Here is an 18202-nt window from a genome sequence, read left to right on the forward strand (position 1 = left end):
TTGCTGGTGTATTTTTTGTTGTTGTTGTTTTTGTTGTTCACTTGTTTGTTACACTTGGATTGTATAAAAATTTAGAAGCATGTAAGTAGAGAGGATAAGCACCTTGAAATAACAGGGTCTTGATGCTACCTTTTTTGCTCAAGTCACTTCACAATGTGTTATTTTTGCTTGACTATTAGTAACTTTAATTTACTAGTTGAGAAAATATTCTGTTTTCATTATATATGTTAGTCCTTCATATGTTTTCATTACTCTAATGGTGATCACTCACATTAATAATAGTAAATTTTAGAAAAATAATTCTATTACAGCAGTAATCAGTACAACACAGGCTCTAGAAAATACAATTTGTCATACTTACCATGATAGCTAAGTACAAAAAAGCCACTAGTAGTAAAGTCACTGTGAAACTTGATCAGAATCTGATTGGAAGTACTGTAGACTGATTCTAGTGCAGTATTGCCACTAAACTGCCCAATTTGAGGAGAAGTTTGGTCTGGTCCATCCCTTAGAAAAACAGATAAAAGAAGACTTGTTTGTCCAAATAATTTAATTTCTACACAATTTATAAAGTAGCAGATTACTCTAAAAAGGCATGAGTCATCTGAAACCAGATGAAATAAATGCTGAAAGCATTTTGATACTCTGTACGTGAACTGGAGTAAAAGGGATAGTAGTTTGGACAGCCATCAAAATTTATTGAAAAGCATGATCCTCCATTCAACCACCTCTGTGAAGTAATGTTTTTTTTTGTTTTTTTGTTTTGTTTTGATTAAAAAAAACAGCAACTTTAAAATGATTTTATTTTGTGACTGTACTTCATCATCTTATTAATGTTCATGTTTCTGCACCTGTGTTTTCAAATGCTGATATTAGAAAAGAAGTAAAACTAATACCACTTATTTCCTGCAATCTTTTTAATTTAATTTGGTCATTGCTAGGAAAATTACCCAATGAATACAATTTAATTTTTAAAAAGACAATTAATTGATATTGGCTTCTCTTAAAAAAAAAAAAAAAAGAATAAAAAATAAAAGAAAATGCTTATACTCAACTGCACAAAAAATTTCACTTGGATATGCACCTGAGCATATATAAACGTATATTTCATTTGTAAGTTTTCTCTTACAGACATTACTTTTAGGAACTGTGTAATTTCAGAATTTTTTAATTTACCTTTTTTTCCCCAAAATTTTTATGTTATAATGGCTCAATTAAATATTCATAAAAATACGTTAGCTAAAACTAAGTATGATATGACGTTTAATATCTCAAATCCTTATTCATGTAGGTTGCTTTGAAAGTAATGTCTCCTACTTATTTCCATGGAGACGACAACAGATACAAAAAACACTATCTGTTAGAGCAAATTCTCAGTTACAAAACACTATTTTTCAACAATTACCGCTATTAGCTGTGCATTTTTGCCAGAGACGAACAAGAACTTGCATGCCACTCAAAAATCTGCACCAGTGGTGGTGACCCGCTGTTACTGCCACTGCTGAAATGCACCACCCAAAACCTCACTGTGCTCATATCAACTGTTTGATCTCCGTAAACATTCAGTAAGGGTCAATGAAGGTCAATGAGTGCCAATTTTTTCCAATTGTAGGAATTCAATGACACATCTTTGCTTCATATGCACTCCCATGCCAAATGCCACTCTATGAGACTACCCCTCTGCTACCATCTGTCAAATGACAACATTTCACAATTACGACAAAAGTTGTACCTCTAGATTATAGCCACCTGCCTAAACCAACTTTGCAACCTAATAAAATGTGGACCTCAATATCTGAAAAAAAATAATGATTAAAATGGATTCAGAATATAGAAAATATAGAGAGAATATAAGGAGAATATAGAGAATACATTGATTCAGTATAAAGAGAACAAAGGTTATTCACAGCTCTAGTTAGGTAAGGTTTTTTTGTCATAACCAAATAGAGCCTTGCCTTTTGTCCTCTCTTAAATAGTTTGAAAGAAGACAACATATAAGATATGAAGAAAATATTACTCTAAAATGGCCTAATACACACAGTAGCACCTGCTTATTTTCACATTTTTTTAAGGATAACTTGTCTTTCAGAATCTGGCTACATCATACTTCTATACACTATTCTTTACTAAAAAAATCAACAAGGCAAACTATTATTGTCAATCCACAGTTTCTGAATTCTTAACAAGACAGCCTATGCAAAATTATGTCCACTAATATCTAGAAAGAATTGTATATTGGAAAACATGGGCTAGGGCAAATCACTCAGGACACCAGCGTCAATGAAGAAATTGTGAAATCATACACTAATTTTAATTCATACTTTGTTGTATAGTGTCACATGAAGATTAAATAAAAGCCAGAAGTGTTTCCTTACCAGACAGTTATGAAATCATATATTGGCTCTGTCTGGAGAACTGTGAAATTGATGTAGATTCCATTCCCAGGTGGTACTCTTACAAGCCAGAAGCAGTCTTGAAAGTTTGGATACTCATCAGGGTATCCTGGAGAATATATGGTGCCATTCATTGCAGTTATATTTCCTCCACAGAGAGCTATAGAAAAGATATTTGTTTTCAAAAATGTTAGATAGATTTTGCATTCTTCCTAGATCATGTGAAAGTTATAAACATGTAACACCACTGCAGTGTACATCAAACAGATTTAACTGAGCTCTTTGCAGGGAATTAGAGATCTATTTTTGATATTAATCAAAATGAAAAGAAAAAGATAAGCAGTTCCAAAGTCATAAATACTGTTGGATCTGGAATTAAACTGAGACATTGGGTTAAGTTATTCCCTGCACAAGTTAAAAAAGAAAAAAAAGAAAAAGAAAAAAAAATAGAATTTCCTGATATAAATTCTGAAGGAAAAATTAGTCCTTTCTGAAATACTTCTGGAAACACATTATTTTTAGACATCATACAGGGCAAAATTGACCATACTCTGCATTTCAGGAAGGCTATTAATCAAAACTATACAATTTTCTCTACAAGGAGAGCCCCTTCCCTCTACAAAAAAAGGCATGGAATGGTAACCGAGATTCTAGAAAATATGCTTAAGAATGTCTAACCAAAGAATAAGGGTTTGGAAATTAAGATTTGCTGTGGTATTTTGGCTCTCTCTCAGCTGCTGTTGTGCAGCAGGTTTTCTCTTCCTTAACCATACTCTCACAGAGGTGCAACCTATGACGGTCATTGGCTTCGATTTGGTGATGGTATGCTCCCTCCCTGCTCTCAAACCCCCCTTTGGCAGTGCTCAGATAAGACAGTCTTCCTAAATACTATGAGTCAAACATCTTAATCCATGAGTAGTGAGCCTCTTGAGCTCTAATCCTCATAGAAAGATTGTGTGTGACCTCTCAAATTCCTTCTACAAATTGTGAAACTTGAGTGATTATAGTCTCAGAAGGTGGCTTATGTGGAATAATTATTGAATGTGACTTATTGACATATCCACCCTTAAGAGAAGATACATAATTGAGGAAATCCCCAGGGTGAAATCCAGTGAATATGCAGGAATTTGTTATTATATATGATAGTTCCCTAAACAACACAAACATCCAACCTTATATTGCAGTAACACCAGGGAAGCTGACTCTACGAGATACAGTACAAAGGGTGGAGCAGAGCACAAACACCATGGCCAGGCTCTTTGATCAAACATCACAAGATGGGAACTTGATGGAACTATGGAACTGATAGAGTTCATAGTTGTTATCCCGAGTTAGTCGTTTTCCATTTTTTTCTGTCATAGGAATTGCAACAAAGATATGTGTGACTAGAGTAACTCAAGCTGCACCTGAAAGGAATAAAAGCTATAAAAAAAGCTTAAGAGAGAAGGAAACTTGGGGGAGATACAGACAAGTCAAGAGGACATCACTGACTTCTGGGACCAACAGACTGGGATTATCTTCCACTGCCACAGGGATGTTTCCATTATACTGAGTACCTCTTCGGTAAACTTAGAAATCTTTATGGAGTTCTTTCATAATTCAATGTGTTTGCAATCAGCTGCATTATTTACATTATCAATACTTGCAAGTGCTCTGCAGACAGTGTATTTAACAGCATCAACCCAAAAGAATATATAATCTCTTGCTTCAACAATGAATGCTATTTATTAAAATAGCCATAGAAGTTCTCACTGGGTATGGGCTAACTCCTTAAGGGTGATTGTAAGAGCCATTCGTACATAGAATCATACAATCACAAGGTTGGAAAGGACCTACAAGATCATCTAGTCCAACCATCCTCCCATTACCATTAGTACCACAAGTTAATAAACCATATCTCGTAGTTCCTCATCCAGATGCCTCTTGAACACTGCCAGGGATGGCAACTCCACCACCTCCCTGGGCAGGCCATTCTAGCGCCTTACTACTTTCTGTGAGAAAAATTTTTTTCTTTTCCTAATCTAAATCTCTGGTGCAACACGTGGCCATTTCCTCAGGTCCCGTTTGTTGCCTGGGAGAGGAGGCCAAATCCCTCCTCACCCTTCAGGAAGTTGTAGAGTGCAGTGAAGTCTTCCCTAAGCCTCTTCTTCTTCAGACTAAACAATTCCAGCTTCCTCAGCCACTCCTCATAAGCCTTGTGCTCCAGACCCCTCACCAGCTTTGTTGCCCTTCTCTGGACACGTTCCAGGGCCCCAATGTTTTTCTTGTAGTGAGAGGCCCAAAACTGAACATGGTACTCAAGTTGCAGCCTCACCAGTGCAGAGTACTTCCCTGCTATGACCAGATCTGTAGAGCTGAATTGGGTAATTACTCTTTTAATACAACATATGGGGAAGCTTCCGACTCTTCTGACCACTCTCCCTACAAACAAAATTGTGACATGTAAAAACAATATATTGATATAGATTATCAGTGCATTATTTGTATTTAGGCAAAGCATGTGTTATGGCTTATAGATATCAACTTTGATTCTGAACTGCAGGGTAAAAAGACTTCCGGTTTCACACCTCACCTGATATACTAATCTTATTCAGCTTTTAGCGTTTCAAGTAAGTAGGTAATGCTGACAAAATTGATTTTGCAGCCAGGTCTTAGGGGAATGAAGACATGGGCTGATGACTGTCAGCAATAAGATTTCTTGGAAGAGGAGAGGGAACAGGGATAAAAGTGAGAAAGACAAGAAGGGTCAAAGAGGATTAGCTGGTACTGAGCACAGTCTACATGAATTTTAGGGGAAAGAGGATGCAAAACTATTCAAACAGGAAGGATGTTTAGTCACAGTTGATTCAGATGGTCTGCTTCAGCATATGTTATAGCATATGCAGCCTTAGAATAAAGCAAACACAAATTTTAAACATATTGTACATCTCTGCTATTAGTCATATGTAGATATATAAGCTTCAATTCTATGCTTTGGAACATGAGAACTTTATTGCAAACCAAAATATCTATAACTAATAGATTCCTAATTATCTTTTTCTTTCACAAATAATGAAATAAGTATATATGTGTAGCATGTAAAAATGTCAAAGCTTTTATTAAAAATACTGCAATAAATATTTGTACCAAAACAAACGAATGACAAGTAACTTTAGAAATTTCTTGAAGATCTAAGTAATGTTAGCAGTCCGGAATCATGCAACGCAAATTAGAGCCTCATTATCAGCTATCAGTTGGTCATTTATCTGCTTCTCTAATATTGAGTAGAAACAATGAACTTCTAGCAATTGCTCAGAAAGTTCGTCAGAGGTGATATCATGCACAGCAATACATTTTAAGGTAGCTTAGAATTGCAGATTCAGGTAAGGTAATTCAAAGAAACCCAGTCTCTCCATTCCAGTACGTGATTTGCCTTAATTATGAGTCACAGAAAGTACAGCAAAAACTAACTAATAATGAAAAGCTCAGCTGCTTAGCAGTTAAGATGTAAACCATTACTGTTCCCTTAAGATCCAGAAAATGAAAGTTGAAATTCATTTCTGATTAATTAACTTCTTAGCCTTTCAAAAGATAGATTGTGGAGGTGTCATCTCTCTTTTATATGATAAGGTTTCTCCTTCTGAATTCAGTGTCAGATAGGTCTTAATTTAGCTACCACATCTCCCAGAAAAGCCTATGGCTCACTGCCTCAGAAGGATCTTAGAGTAATGAAGCTTCTAATTTAAATACATAAATTTAGGTAGATGATTCAGAATACAAGAAATTCAGACAGTAGTAAAAATAATAATGCATTGTGATACATTATTATTATTATTGCCATTGGTATTATCATTATTATTATTATTTACAGACATTCCTCTTCAACTTGCTCAGCATTTTAAATAGCATTCTTAATTCTGAGCTTTGTCCATTCAACATACAGAGAAGTCAGGCCTTTAACATGAGTACCCCTCCAGAAACATTTACGAAAGTAAAAGCTTACCACCTCATATCAACTTCATCTTTGTGGAAATCTATGTTTAGACATATCAAGAATTTTACAGTCAGTAATTATTAAATGTGTTTGGAACGTATGGAGTAGGATTTCAGGATGACAGTTATGAATGTGAAGTATCTTCATGTCTATGATTTTTCAGGAACCTAACTTCTGTCTGAATGTTGTCACAATTATGACAAACTTGGAGACTCCAGCAATTAGCTATTTCATATAGAAGAAATGCCAGCTCTTTGAAAAATAAATTTTGTGGTACACAGATACTTCTTGAGATTTCTGTGCTAACTCAACATCTATCCTTCTCTGTTTTAGAATCTGGATAACTGACCTTTGGCCTGTTGCCTAGGTACAGGTTCCTTTCAGTATAATTAGGGATAAAAAATATTGTACACATCATCATATACATTCACTCTGCCTTAAAACTTTAGCTACGCACAAGTCACAACTCCTTGAATCTACTTATCTACTGTAAGGATATCAGTGTAAAAAGAAAATGTAAGTGGTTAAAAAAATATAATTTAAAAATTCCCATTCACAAAAAAGTAAACAGGAAACTCTTCAAACAACACAGAAGACAACTGTACTTTATACCATCTTTGGCATATTTTTTCCAACTTGCGAAATAATATAAGTAGCCAGAGTTGAGAAATTCAATATTTGACTCTTTTTTAACTTGATTCAGTGTAGAGCTTTTTCTCTGTAGCACCACTTTCATATAAAAGCTGCACAGACCTCCTAATTCCAGACTTTATGCCTAACTTTCTAAAAATAAACTTAACAGATAAGTTTTCTATGAAACATTTCAGCTTCTCTGCAAAAAGAATTAATGTACTGAATTGGGTAATTCCTCTGTAAATACTACAATATAAAATATAGGTCTCTATTAGTTGAAAAGCAGAAAGAATTTCATTTAACAGATCTTAAGGAGGAGTTACTAATACTGAAGGGTTCTTAGGTCACTCACAACACACCTTCACATCTGGGCAGAGGATGATTCCAGTTACGGCTAACACCATGAAGACAAGTCAGGGCAGAATTTCCAATTAATGTGTAGCCAGGAAAACACTCAAATGAAATAGTTTGTCCCACAGTAAAATCAGTCCCAATAACAAAACCATTCCGAAATGGTCGAGGGTCAGGACAGCTTTGTAGTTGATATGCTGAAATAGATAACAACAATAGAGAAAATAAATATTTTTTTATTCATTTTAGGTTTTCCAAAATAAAAACAAAATACAAAAACAAACAAAAAATATTTTTGTAAGAATAATAATAAAAAAACAACTTGAGACATTTCATATGCCATAATTCCCAGCATAGCGAGACTCAAAATTGTTGCTTCTACTAGAAGAAGTACAGTGAAGTGTTCCCACATGAATTCTGGAAATATGCATAAAAATGTATTCACATTTCCAAACCTAAGATAGAAAACATACTACCATAACCAAAGTTGAAAGGATCTCATGTTCTCTACAGTTTGAAAACATAAAGCAAACAAACAAAACTAACAGTCTACCCTACATTTTTTTGAAACAAAGAAGCTGCAAAGGTAAAAGTGAAACTAGCTCCTCAATTTTACCTTTTTTATTTTCATAAGTACAGAATTAATGCATTTATATCTCTAATATCACAGGCCACTGGCTACAAATTGTTTTTGCAATTTACAAAGTACAAGTGCTTCTCAAACAGAAAAGGTCCAAGCTCCTGTCTATTAAAATTAAGAAGCTGTAGAAGAGTTTTGAAATTAGAAGGATGGAAAAAACTAACAGGTACAGAAAATTAATGTGTTACCATGGGAGGGATGAGGCTAAAAGTCAAAGCACCTCTAAAAAAGAGTGGGAGAAAGATGAACAGCAGAATTGCAATAAATAGCAAAGGAAAATCAGGTACTCTGCATTACATATTTAGTACTTCGTACAGTATTAAGGAATAGAAGGAGAGACAAACTAAGAAGCATGCCACAGAGAGAGAAACTCAGTAAATTCTTTTGTCTTTCTAGCCGAAAATACTGTAGAGATTTCCAAACAAGATACAATGCCTATACTACAAAGGTCGAAGACACTAGATCAATTTGAAGTAAATACAAAAATACTATACTAAATAGATAAGGCAGAGGACCAGAAGCAAGAACAGTTCAACCATTGATGGGCTGACTTGATGGGCTTATGTCCTATCAAGATCTGTCCTATCACATCATGGTTACCCACTGCAAATCACATCTGTAAGTACTTTAGAAATAATCTGACTTATATGGTAGCATGAGAATGTAATAATACAATTCCTATAATAAGAAGCTTCACAGGGCATATGGCTAAACATGTGTCATGGTTTTATGATTATTGGTTATCGGTATTCTACATCATAACATCATGCAGTGCACTGGGAGTTTAACTGTTAATGCTCAAGTTCTGGGTACTTGTCCGGAAGAGAAGAACTACATTCCCCAGGGGGCTTTGCAGTCAGAGAGGAGATATAACTCATGGCAAGGTCCCTGACGTGCTTTTCTTCATCCACTCTTCTTTGTCGACTCTTTTTCATCTCCCTGCTGCTCAACTGGACTGCGCACCTCACCTCAGCATTATGGTGAGGCCTATCCACCTTTCAAACATACTCTCTCTCATTATATTTGATTTATTAGCTTCAATTCTAATTACATTGTATTATAGTGTGTTATCTTGCATTCTGATACAATATTTAGTAAATTAGTTTGTTTCTCCTCAGATCACTGCCACTATTTTTAATTATTTTGGGGTCCCCTGTTTCCCTTTTCCGGAGGCGTGGATTTTGCAAAATCCCTCTGTCCTGCTAGTCACAGAACTGGGCTGAACCAGCCCGTAAACCGTTGACAACATGATTTCTTGGTAAAGAGAAAGCAGAGTTCTGTAAAAGAATTTTGAAGAGGATATGACAAAAGTTCTAAAAAAAACCATGAAGATAGGAATAAGTCTGAATACAAATATGTTGTCAAATCCTCCAGTAATAGTAATAGTAATCTAAAAACAGCAGTGGATGCTGAGAGAGTACAAAAGCAATGGATCACAGAAACTAGATATGTTTCTGTGCTAATAAGTAGCATATATTTTTCCAGTTGGAAATATCATGATGAGTTAGATGTAACATTTGTCTGATACAAATGTTTCTGTTTATACATTCTCAGGAAAGAGGAAGAGGAAAGATAAGCCTGTCTGTAATCTTAATGGGTTTTCTCAGAAGAGTTCAAAGGCTCTATCGTGAATTATCAAAGATTTTGTAGTGAGCAATCTTGATGACAGGTCTTATGAGGTACAGCTAAAGGAACTGGGATTGTCTCATCTGCAGAAGAGGAAGGTTGGGGGAGACCCCTTTTTTGGCATCTACAATTATCTGAACAGAGTTTCTGGTGAGGTGGGGGTCAACTTCTACTCTCACATAACCAGAGATAGAATGAGAGGTAACAATTTCAAGTTGCACCAGGAGAAGTTCAGGTTGGATAGTAGGAAAACTTCTTCTCTGAAAGAGTGGTCAGGCACTGGAACAGGCTGCCAATGCAAGTTGTTTGAGTCACCATCTCAGTATGCTTCAGATTGTAATTGTTTGATAGAAACAATTTTCTCTTGCATAACAAAAATCTCTGAGAGGAATTTTATTGGAATTATCTGCTCACAAATAGCAGCATCTGTAAAATGACTGCTGTCATTTTATTTATTAATAGCAGTAATCTTTTACTGTTCTTCTTGAGGGTAGATTTTGAAGTTCCCTTTTGGCTACAAATTATATCATATTCCATATAGAATTGAATAAAATATTACCCAGCAGTTTAGTTCAAAATTGATTTTTGCTTAAAAAGCTAGCACTTTTTGCAGTGTCTTTCTTCCAGAATGTAACATAAGACTTCAAATCAATTCAGACTTCTTACTCTTGAAAGGGTAGTAACAAAATGCTATAAATAAAATCTCTGAAAATCATCTTTTGACGTTACTCACATCATGAAAACAAGATAGTTTGAACTTGGCCTTTTTCTGTGAACAGTGGTGACACAGTTCCTTTTAAATGAATGAACAATTATATAAAAAGAACTATGATCTCTTCACTAGTCCAGAATTGTCTATTTTGGAACAATAGAAAAAGAAGCTTCCAGTGAAATTACCAGCAAGGAAATTAAATGGATTAGGAGATTTTTGGGTTAACATTGCTCTACCCAAGCCTATCATAAGCTCTAAAACAGTATTTAGAACTTTTTCTTCTCAAACCCAAGACACAAAATTGAGATCTCCATACAATTATAAAGATCAAACATCAGAGATTTTTATTTCATAAATCCTTGCAATGTAAATTAATATGCCAACCAAATTCAGATATGAACGTTTGCCTACACATTAACTTATTTTTAAAGAGACTACACAATTACTTTTTCACTGTCACTTTTATTTAATGTTTAACTCTCAGGACTGCAAAATCAAGAAGCAGTCTTCAACAGTCACCTTGTTTTCACATAAGAATATCAAACTCTTACCTTGATACACAATATGAAATCCTTGCTTGTTCTGTGAGTAATCACTGTGAAAATATAAGCTAGTTTCATGAGTTGTGCTGAACAGAGAGGCTGGTAGCTGAGGGCCACTTAGTCTCCCAATAACATTACTAGTTTCTGTAGATCCACTTCTGACTTCTAAGTAATCATGTATGGTTTCCGTTGAGAAATTTACAAATTGTAAATGGACACCTGAAAAATACGTCAGAAAATAGAAGCTACTGATTTCAATACCAGTGAAGGGAAATAAAGTATGTATATTTTAGACAGATAATATCAGAAAACAATGTGACCAGTGGAAATGCATGTTATGCTCTCAGGTGTAGTTCATGGGATTCAGTGTGAGGCATCCTTTTTTCTCAAACCTTACTAATCCTGAGATGTTAAGAAGGTAATGCAAACCTGATCTAGGGCATTGAACTATAAGATAATTATATTCTTCTTTTGGAATACTAAGCTGTTTATTAATGAAGAACACGTGAATGACAACTCAGTCATTGGTCTCAGCCAATACATGAGGGCAAAATCCTTTTTCACAAGCATAAATTTTCCTTGATAACAAGGTTACCCACCTAGCTAAACAAGAGAAGCCAGTTGATTTAAACAATTTGGATTTCAGCAAAACTTTTGATACTGTTTTCACAGTATCCTTCTGGACAAAACAGAGCTAGAAAAATACATAATATGATGGGTGAATATAATACATAATATGAATATGAATATAATACATAATATGATCAGGCTCAAAGGGTTATGATAAATGTGGTTACGTCAGGCCGGCTGTCAGTCACTAATGACGTTCCACAGGTCTCCATTCAGGGTCCCATTCTTTTCTATTTTATTATAAATGAACTGGAAGCAGTACTCAAATGTGTACTAAATATGCTCGCAGACATTATAAAATTAGTAGGAGCTATTGAATCCCATGGTGGTAGAGAGGCATTGCTAAGAGCTATTGACAAGTTAGAGGGCTGAGCAACCATCAATTACATGAAATTTAACAAAAGAAAGTACCAGATTCTGCACCTCGGGTGGGGCAACCTTAGGTATATGTATAGATGGGGAAAGTGAAGCTTGAGAACAGCCAAATGGAAAGAGATCTGGTTGATGGCAAGTTGAATCTGAGTCAACAGTATATCCTGGAAACTAAAAGGGCCAATTGTACCTTGTGGCACATTAAACATGGCACTGTTAGTGGGTTGAAGGAAAGGATTGTCCTGCTTTGCTCTGCACTGATGCAGCCTCAATTTAAGTGCTGCGTGCACTTTCAATCATTATAATATAAGAAGGATGTAGAAAGACTGGAGAGCATCCAAAGGAGGGAAACAAAGATGATGAAGGATTTAGGGTGGAAGACGTACGAGATCACTTTATTTGTTCAGATTAGAGAAGATGAGGCAGGAGAGGTCTCATGATGGCCTATAACATCCTCACAAGGGGAGCGGAGGTGCAGGTGCTGATTTCTCTAGTGACAGCAAGAGGACCTGAGAGAACAGTGTGGATCTGTGTCAGGAAGGGTCAGGTTGGGCATTAGGAAAAGGTTCTTCGCCAGATGGTGGTCTGGCACTGGAACAGGCTCCCCAGGGCAGTGTTCACAGTACGAACCTGCTGGAATTCAATAAGAGTTTGGACAGTGCTCTTTCAAAAACTTTTTGTGGCCTTGTGTGGAGTGAGGAGTTGGACTTGATAATTCTTGTATGTTCCTTCTAATTTGAGATCTGTGATTCAATAATTATATAAATAGAACAAATTTCAATTCTGAGTGTTGATTGTATTCCATTTAGTTTTCAAAACTTATTTTTTTTAAATAGTTAGGATTTTTTTTAGAACTCTTTCCTGCTTTTAATTACACAAAACAGTATTTGTTTCTATTAAAAGAAAAAATGTTTTTTTGTGTGTATATGTATGGGTGTGACATATGAAGTGCCTGAATTCTACCCATGAGACATTTGCATTTTAATGGTATATAAACTGATCTCTCACTTTACAGAGAAGAAAATATTTCATTTATATACATATATATTATGAGACACAGTAAATATTATGAATACAATTCAGATTACATATATTATTTTATGGTCTCAAATGTGTAAACGAGTAGTTATAAAGCTCTTTAAGCACTTTGTGGTTTATACATATTTCTAAATAAAATACAGCAAAATGGTGCTAGTGTTTTGTCTGAAGTTAATGCAACTATAGGATGATAACATGGTACTTTCCTTAGGAAAATGACTGAGCTCCACTGGTGTTTCTGACAAAGACAAGCAACATGATTTCATATATCACTGAAAGAAAATCATATAATGTCAAATTAATTATTGAAAACTCATGAATAATTTAGTAACTCCTGAACAGTAATAGCTAGTGTTTGTCATTGTCTTTTAGAGCTTTCTTCCCTGATGCCACGGAAAGCCTATGAACAATATATTATATGCTACAGAAAAAAGGCTTGTTTGTAATTAAATTAACATTACCATAATAATTTCTGTCCTTCTTTCCAAGAAGATAGTCTATATGCACTAAGAAAATTTCTGCTTAAAAATGTAATTATTTGATTTTGCCAACCGTCCAAAACCTTACGAATTCTCTTTACTATATAGAGAATCCAGGAGACCTTATAGCATTCTTCCAGTAATTGAAGGGGGCCTACAGGAAAGCTGGGGAGGGGGTTTTTATAAGGGCATGTAGTGACAGGAAGAGGAGTTTTTAAATGGAAGAGGGTAGATTTAGACTAGATATTTATTAGGAGGAAATTCTTTACTGTGAGTGTGGTGACACACTGGAACAGGTTGTCCAGTGAGGTTGTCGATGCCCCCTTCCTGGAAGCATTCAAGGCCAGGCTGGATGGGGCTTTGAGCAACCTGGTCTAGAGGGAAGTGCCCCTGCCTATAGAAGTGGGATTGGAACTAGATGATCTTAAAGACCCCTTCCAACTCAAACCATTCTATGATTCTATGATTCTGTGATATCCAAATCTTGCTATTTCTCTATCCATATTTATAGACCTAGTATTTTATTGAATCCTTCAACAAAACTTGTCCAAAGATTAAGCTGCCATTGCTTAATAACACCAAACTCATGCTATGTTTGACATTTTCTTCTATTTCACTCACTATGATACAGGGAAGTTTTAAAATTTTGCCTATCAATCCGCTCTGTATGTTTTTGTCTTTTTCTGCAAATTCCTGAAATTCCCAAATATTAATCTATTGCTTGACTCCATTTGTCACACACATTTATTTATTTATTAACAGTTTTTGTTTTTTTTTTTTGAGGCTTGAATGACTATTTAATATAAATGTAAATTTCTCCAAAAGTAATGTCTCCTATTTATTTCTATGAAAACTACCACAGATACAAAGAGCAAAATAACACAATTTGATAGAGAAAATTCTCTGTTACAAAACATTATTTTTCAACATAGTCACAACCCTTATATATGTATTTCCCAAGGAATGAACAAGAGCCTCCGTTCTGTATTCGTGAAAATTTGCACTAGCAGAGGTGACCCACAGTTGCTGACACCACTGCTGAAAACCACCACCCAACACCTCACTGTGCTGACATCCACTGTTTAGTGTCCATAAATGTTCAGCAAGGGTTGATGAAGGTTAGTGGGTGCAATTTTTTTCCACATGGAGGAATTCAATTCCACACCTTTGCTTCAAACACACATCCATATCAAATCAAATGTCTTTTTGTTAGACTGCCCTCCACTGTCATCTGTTGCACAGCAACAAAATGTAACACAGTATATTACCAGCTCTGATGTCATGGGACAACATAATAAAATAGGAGACATTACTTTTGGAACAGCCCTTATATAAAATCCAAGGACAAATCTCAAAAAAAAAAAAAAAAAGTGTGTAAGCAACCTTATAAGTTTTTTGCAAATAAACAGTCATTAGTTTAGAACACTGGTTAACACGAAGAGAAAAAGCTTATAATTCATGACCCAGCATTTGGATGAGGACAAAGGAACAAGCTGCCCATAGAAGTTATGAATGCTCCATGCCTGGAAATGTTCAAGACCAGGATGGACTGGTTCCTGGTTAACCTCATCTAGTGGGCAGCAGTCTTTCCAAAGGCAGAGGAGTTGGTTTGGTTCCTTCTAAACGAAGCCATTCTGTATTTTATCCTATAACTACTAATTGGGAAATAGTTTCATTACAAGAATTTAAAAAAAGAAATCTTATGGAAAGTTCCTATAATGGTGTTTTTGAGTCTTCCCTTTTACAGCTCAGAAGAGTTAGATGGATGTGTCTCATCTGGGCTATATAACCAGAGCTCAACTAAAACCCAATTTAACCATCACTTTTTCAATTTCTTTTTTTTGTTCATTTTTACAGTAAAAAGTTATTTGACTTTAAATTTAATATGAGTGTTATTTGTCTTCTATCTAATATACAAAAATAGTAAATATGTCAAGCTCATTTCAATTCGTGCACTTTTCATTTTCTTCTAGTAAAGGGAACATCTGTTTTCCTATGCATGAACTTGAAAACAGGGACTATTAAATAAAATAAATAAAATAAATTCAGTGACTATGTTGCAGTTAAGAAAAACTGATCTTGGTGGAGCTAAACTTACTTATTTCAGCCAAGGAAAAAAAAGAACTGATTAAGTGAATTTTCTTCTTGGTAGAAGTGAAATTAAATAATATAGAACAACAGTGTATAGTTTAAATGAGTCAAATTTGAGTTGCTGGATAAGAAGTGAGAAATGGAAGCACTAATCTGAGAGAATGCAAGCAAACAAATAGGATTGGAGGAAGGTGTCAGTATTGGAAAAGAGGCAGGATAGCAACAAAGCAAGGCAAGAAGTAGAAAGGAATATATTTGGCACAAAAAAAATCAAAAACAACAACAAACAAACACACAACAACAACAACAACAAAACAGTTTTCATACACACTTGAATGTACCATCTTATGATAGAATCTGAAATAGAATTAATTCCAGAATTTTAGGTTTGCTTTCTTTATTATAACAATGTTTGAAAATATCTGGTAGAGAACTCTATTTAGTCTACACAGCTTGCCCTGTGGTTTTGACTTATGATGATAAATCTACTATTTTATATGTATGTATATATATATATAAATTCAGTAACTAAACTAGCAGACATCTTCAAGTCTTCATGGGACTTGAGGATTGTGGACATCATTATGACTCTTAAAGAAATGCTAGAAGTTGCAAGATCAAGCTCTCTAAAAGTCTGGTAATGGCATAATGGCAGAATAAAGTATCAATGCTATTTGAATGAAATAATAATAATAATAATAATAAAACCACAACAGTTAACTTTAATCTTTCATCTTTTGGATGAAACGTACACATAACAGTTGGATTACAGTTGGATTTGGAAATCCCTACCTCAAGATTATGTATTTCCCACAATAATAGATACTGTTCAGCTAGTGTTATAGAAAGTTTAATAATCTTCATGTTAAACATCTCATGCAGAATAAATGGCTTTCATGAAAATCATAAGTGAATCAAACTCATGGGACTTAAAATTAAAAAGATAACAGAAGTGATTTTAAAAAGAACAGAGGAGTAATCCGAACAGGTGTAGAAAGTATTTGGGGTGACACATTCACTGTTGAAGAGACAAAGTCTGTATCATGAAGAAAAGAATATGACAGAAGATGGTAGTTATCAAATGGAAAACATTGAGAAACATATGAAAAAACAGAATGCCATTCAACCAACTTATAAAGAAGAAGTACAAGAAGTACATATGCTCCTACACAACTACCAGAAATGTGAAAACTTAGATGGATCGACTTTATTGGCTAGCAAAATTTTGCAATAGTAGATATATAAGAGCCACACAAAGATTTTTAGAAGGTTGGACATTATGATTGAAAAACTTTTATTGTCTATGCGAAATCATGCTGAAAGAAGTCCCTGGTGACAAAAAAAAAAAAAGGCTGAAGATGCATAAGTTGAAGACATAAAAGAGGACCTAGGCAATGACAACTGCATGTTCACTGCAGCCCATGGAAAGGTTATAGAGAGAAGCTATGGACTAAGATTATGTCTAACTGGAACCAATTTCCAATCACATAAAAGACAAAAGGAACATGGGAGTAACCAACCTGGATTTACTAACAGAAAATTACATATGATCAGCACTGACTTCCTTCTATGTTTAAATTACTGTCTATATTGACAAAAGCAAAGAGTGAATATAATACTCTCTATCTTCTATAACATTCTCATCTAGATGAAAATATGTAAACTTGATGAATGGACAGGAAGTGGGTTAAGAAAAAGCTCAACTTTGAGACTACAGTTAGTAATTGTTTGATATCCAGTTGGTAGCCAGCAACATAAACGGTATTCCATGGGTTCTGAGACTAAATTATTTGATGTCTCCCTGAGAGAACTGGATTAAGAGAAATCATCCTGAACAAATCTGTGGAAGATACTAAACATTGGATTATGGTTGATATACCAACAGTTTGTGTTCAAGAGAAAAGTGAAAAAAAAACTGGAGAACTAGGTCAACAATCATTAAAAAAGCTTAAAGGTTTGCACAAGTTAAAAAGTTCTGCACTTGGAGCAGTTCTGCATATGGGGAATCTTGTTTGTACGGTTTGGGAATGGACTGAATGAGCAGCAGCCTTGCTGAGAAGAATATGCCAATCAGAGCAGATTTGATGTAGCATTACTGACACTTTCGCTTTCAGTGGGAGGCTTCTAGAGGTCCCTTCCAAGGATATTTTCTGTTCTGCTCCTATATTCAGCAGGGACATGCAAAAAAAGCCGAATGAACTCAAATGTAGCTTTTTCTTCTCCTAAAGTGATACTGACTTCATTTAAAATATTTGGGATATTTTTATTGGATTTATGGACTCACAAAGAAAAAAACAAATATGTTTAGTTAAAAAACTGTGTTTAATTCCAATTAAACAATAGTATCTTTATTATAAAATTGCAGTGTATTTTAAATGAAAAACAAAGAACTTTCTAGGTTCTTAATTCTTAGTCTTTCTTTCAAGGTTCTGATTAATTCTTTAAATAAATTCAAAATTCTCTTTTTTTTTCCAGGATAAACATTCATAATGTCTTAAAACATATACTGTGTTTTGAATCTATAAACGATTCTAAACCAAAACCAACTTGGCTCATGAGCAAACACATACCAAAACCAATTGGCAACTTTATTGTCCATGTGCAATCCAAACTACTAGGATAGTTGCCAGGAAACCCAGGGCTCAGGATCACTCCACTGAAGTCTGACATGCCACCACCACATTGTGCTGCCAAAAAAAAAAAGAAAAAAAAAAAGAAAAAA

General features: G+C 34.8%; 1 protein-coding gene across 1 annotated transcript in view; it reads right to left on the reverse strand.

Moving 5' to 3' along the window:
* The window catches only part of CSMD3 (CUB and Sushi multiple domains 3), a 106977-nt gene extending 88814 nt beyond the window's left edge, over positions 1-18163 (reverse strand). The window contains exons 1-5 of the mRNA XM_010709229.2: positions 18051-18163; positions 10880-11089; positions 7359-7547; positions 2376-2553; positions 362-507 (exon numbers count right to left, since the gene is read on the reverse strand). Coding sequence (XP_010707531.2) covers positions 362-507; positions 2376-2553; positions 7359-7547; positions 10880-11089; positions 18051-18150 — 823 coding nt within the window. The 5' untranslated portion in view covers positions 18151-18163. The remainder of the gene's footprint in view (positions 1-361; positions 508-2375; positions 2554-7358; positions 7548-10879; positions 11090-18050) is intronic.
* Between the last annotated feature and the right edge of the window lie 39 nt (positions 18164-18202).

This window comes from Meleagris gallopavo, chromosome 3, assembly GCF_000146605.3.
Source record: "Meleagris gallopavo isolate NT-WF06-2002-E0010 breed Aviagen turkey brand Nicholas breeding stock chromosome 3, Turkey_5.1, whole genome shotgun sequence".
Classification (NCBI taxonomy): Eukaryota; Metazoa; Chordata; class Aves; order Galliformes; family Phasianidae; genus Meleagris; species Meleagris gallopavo.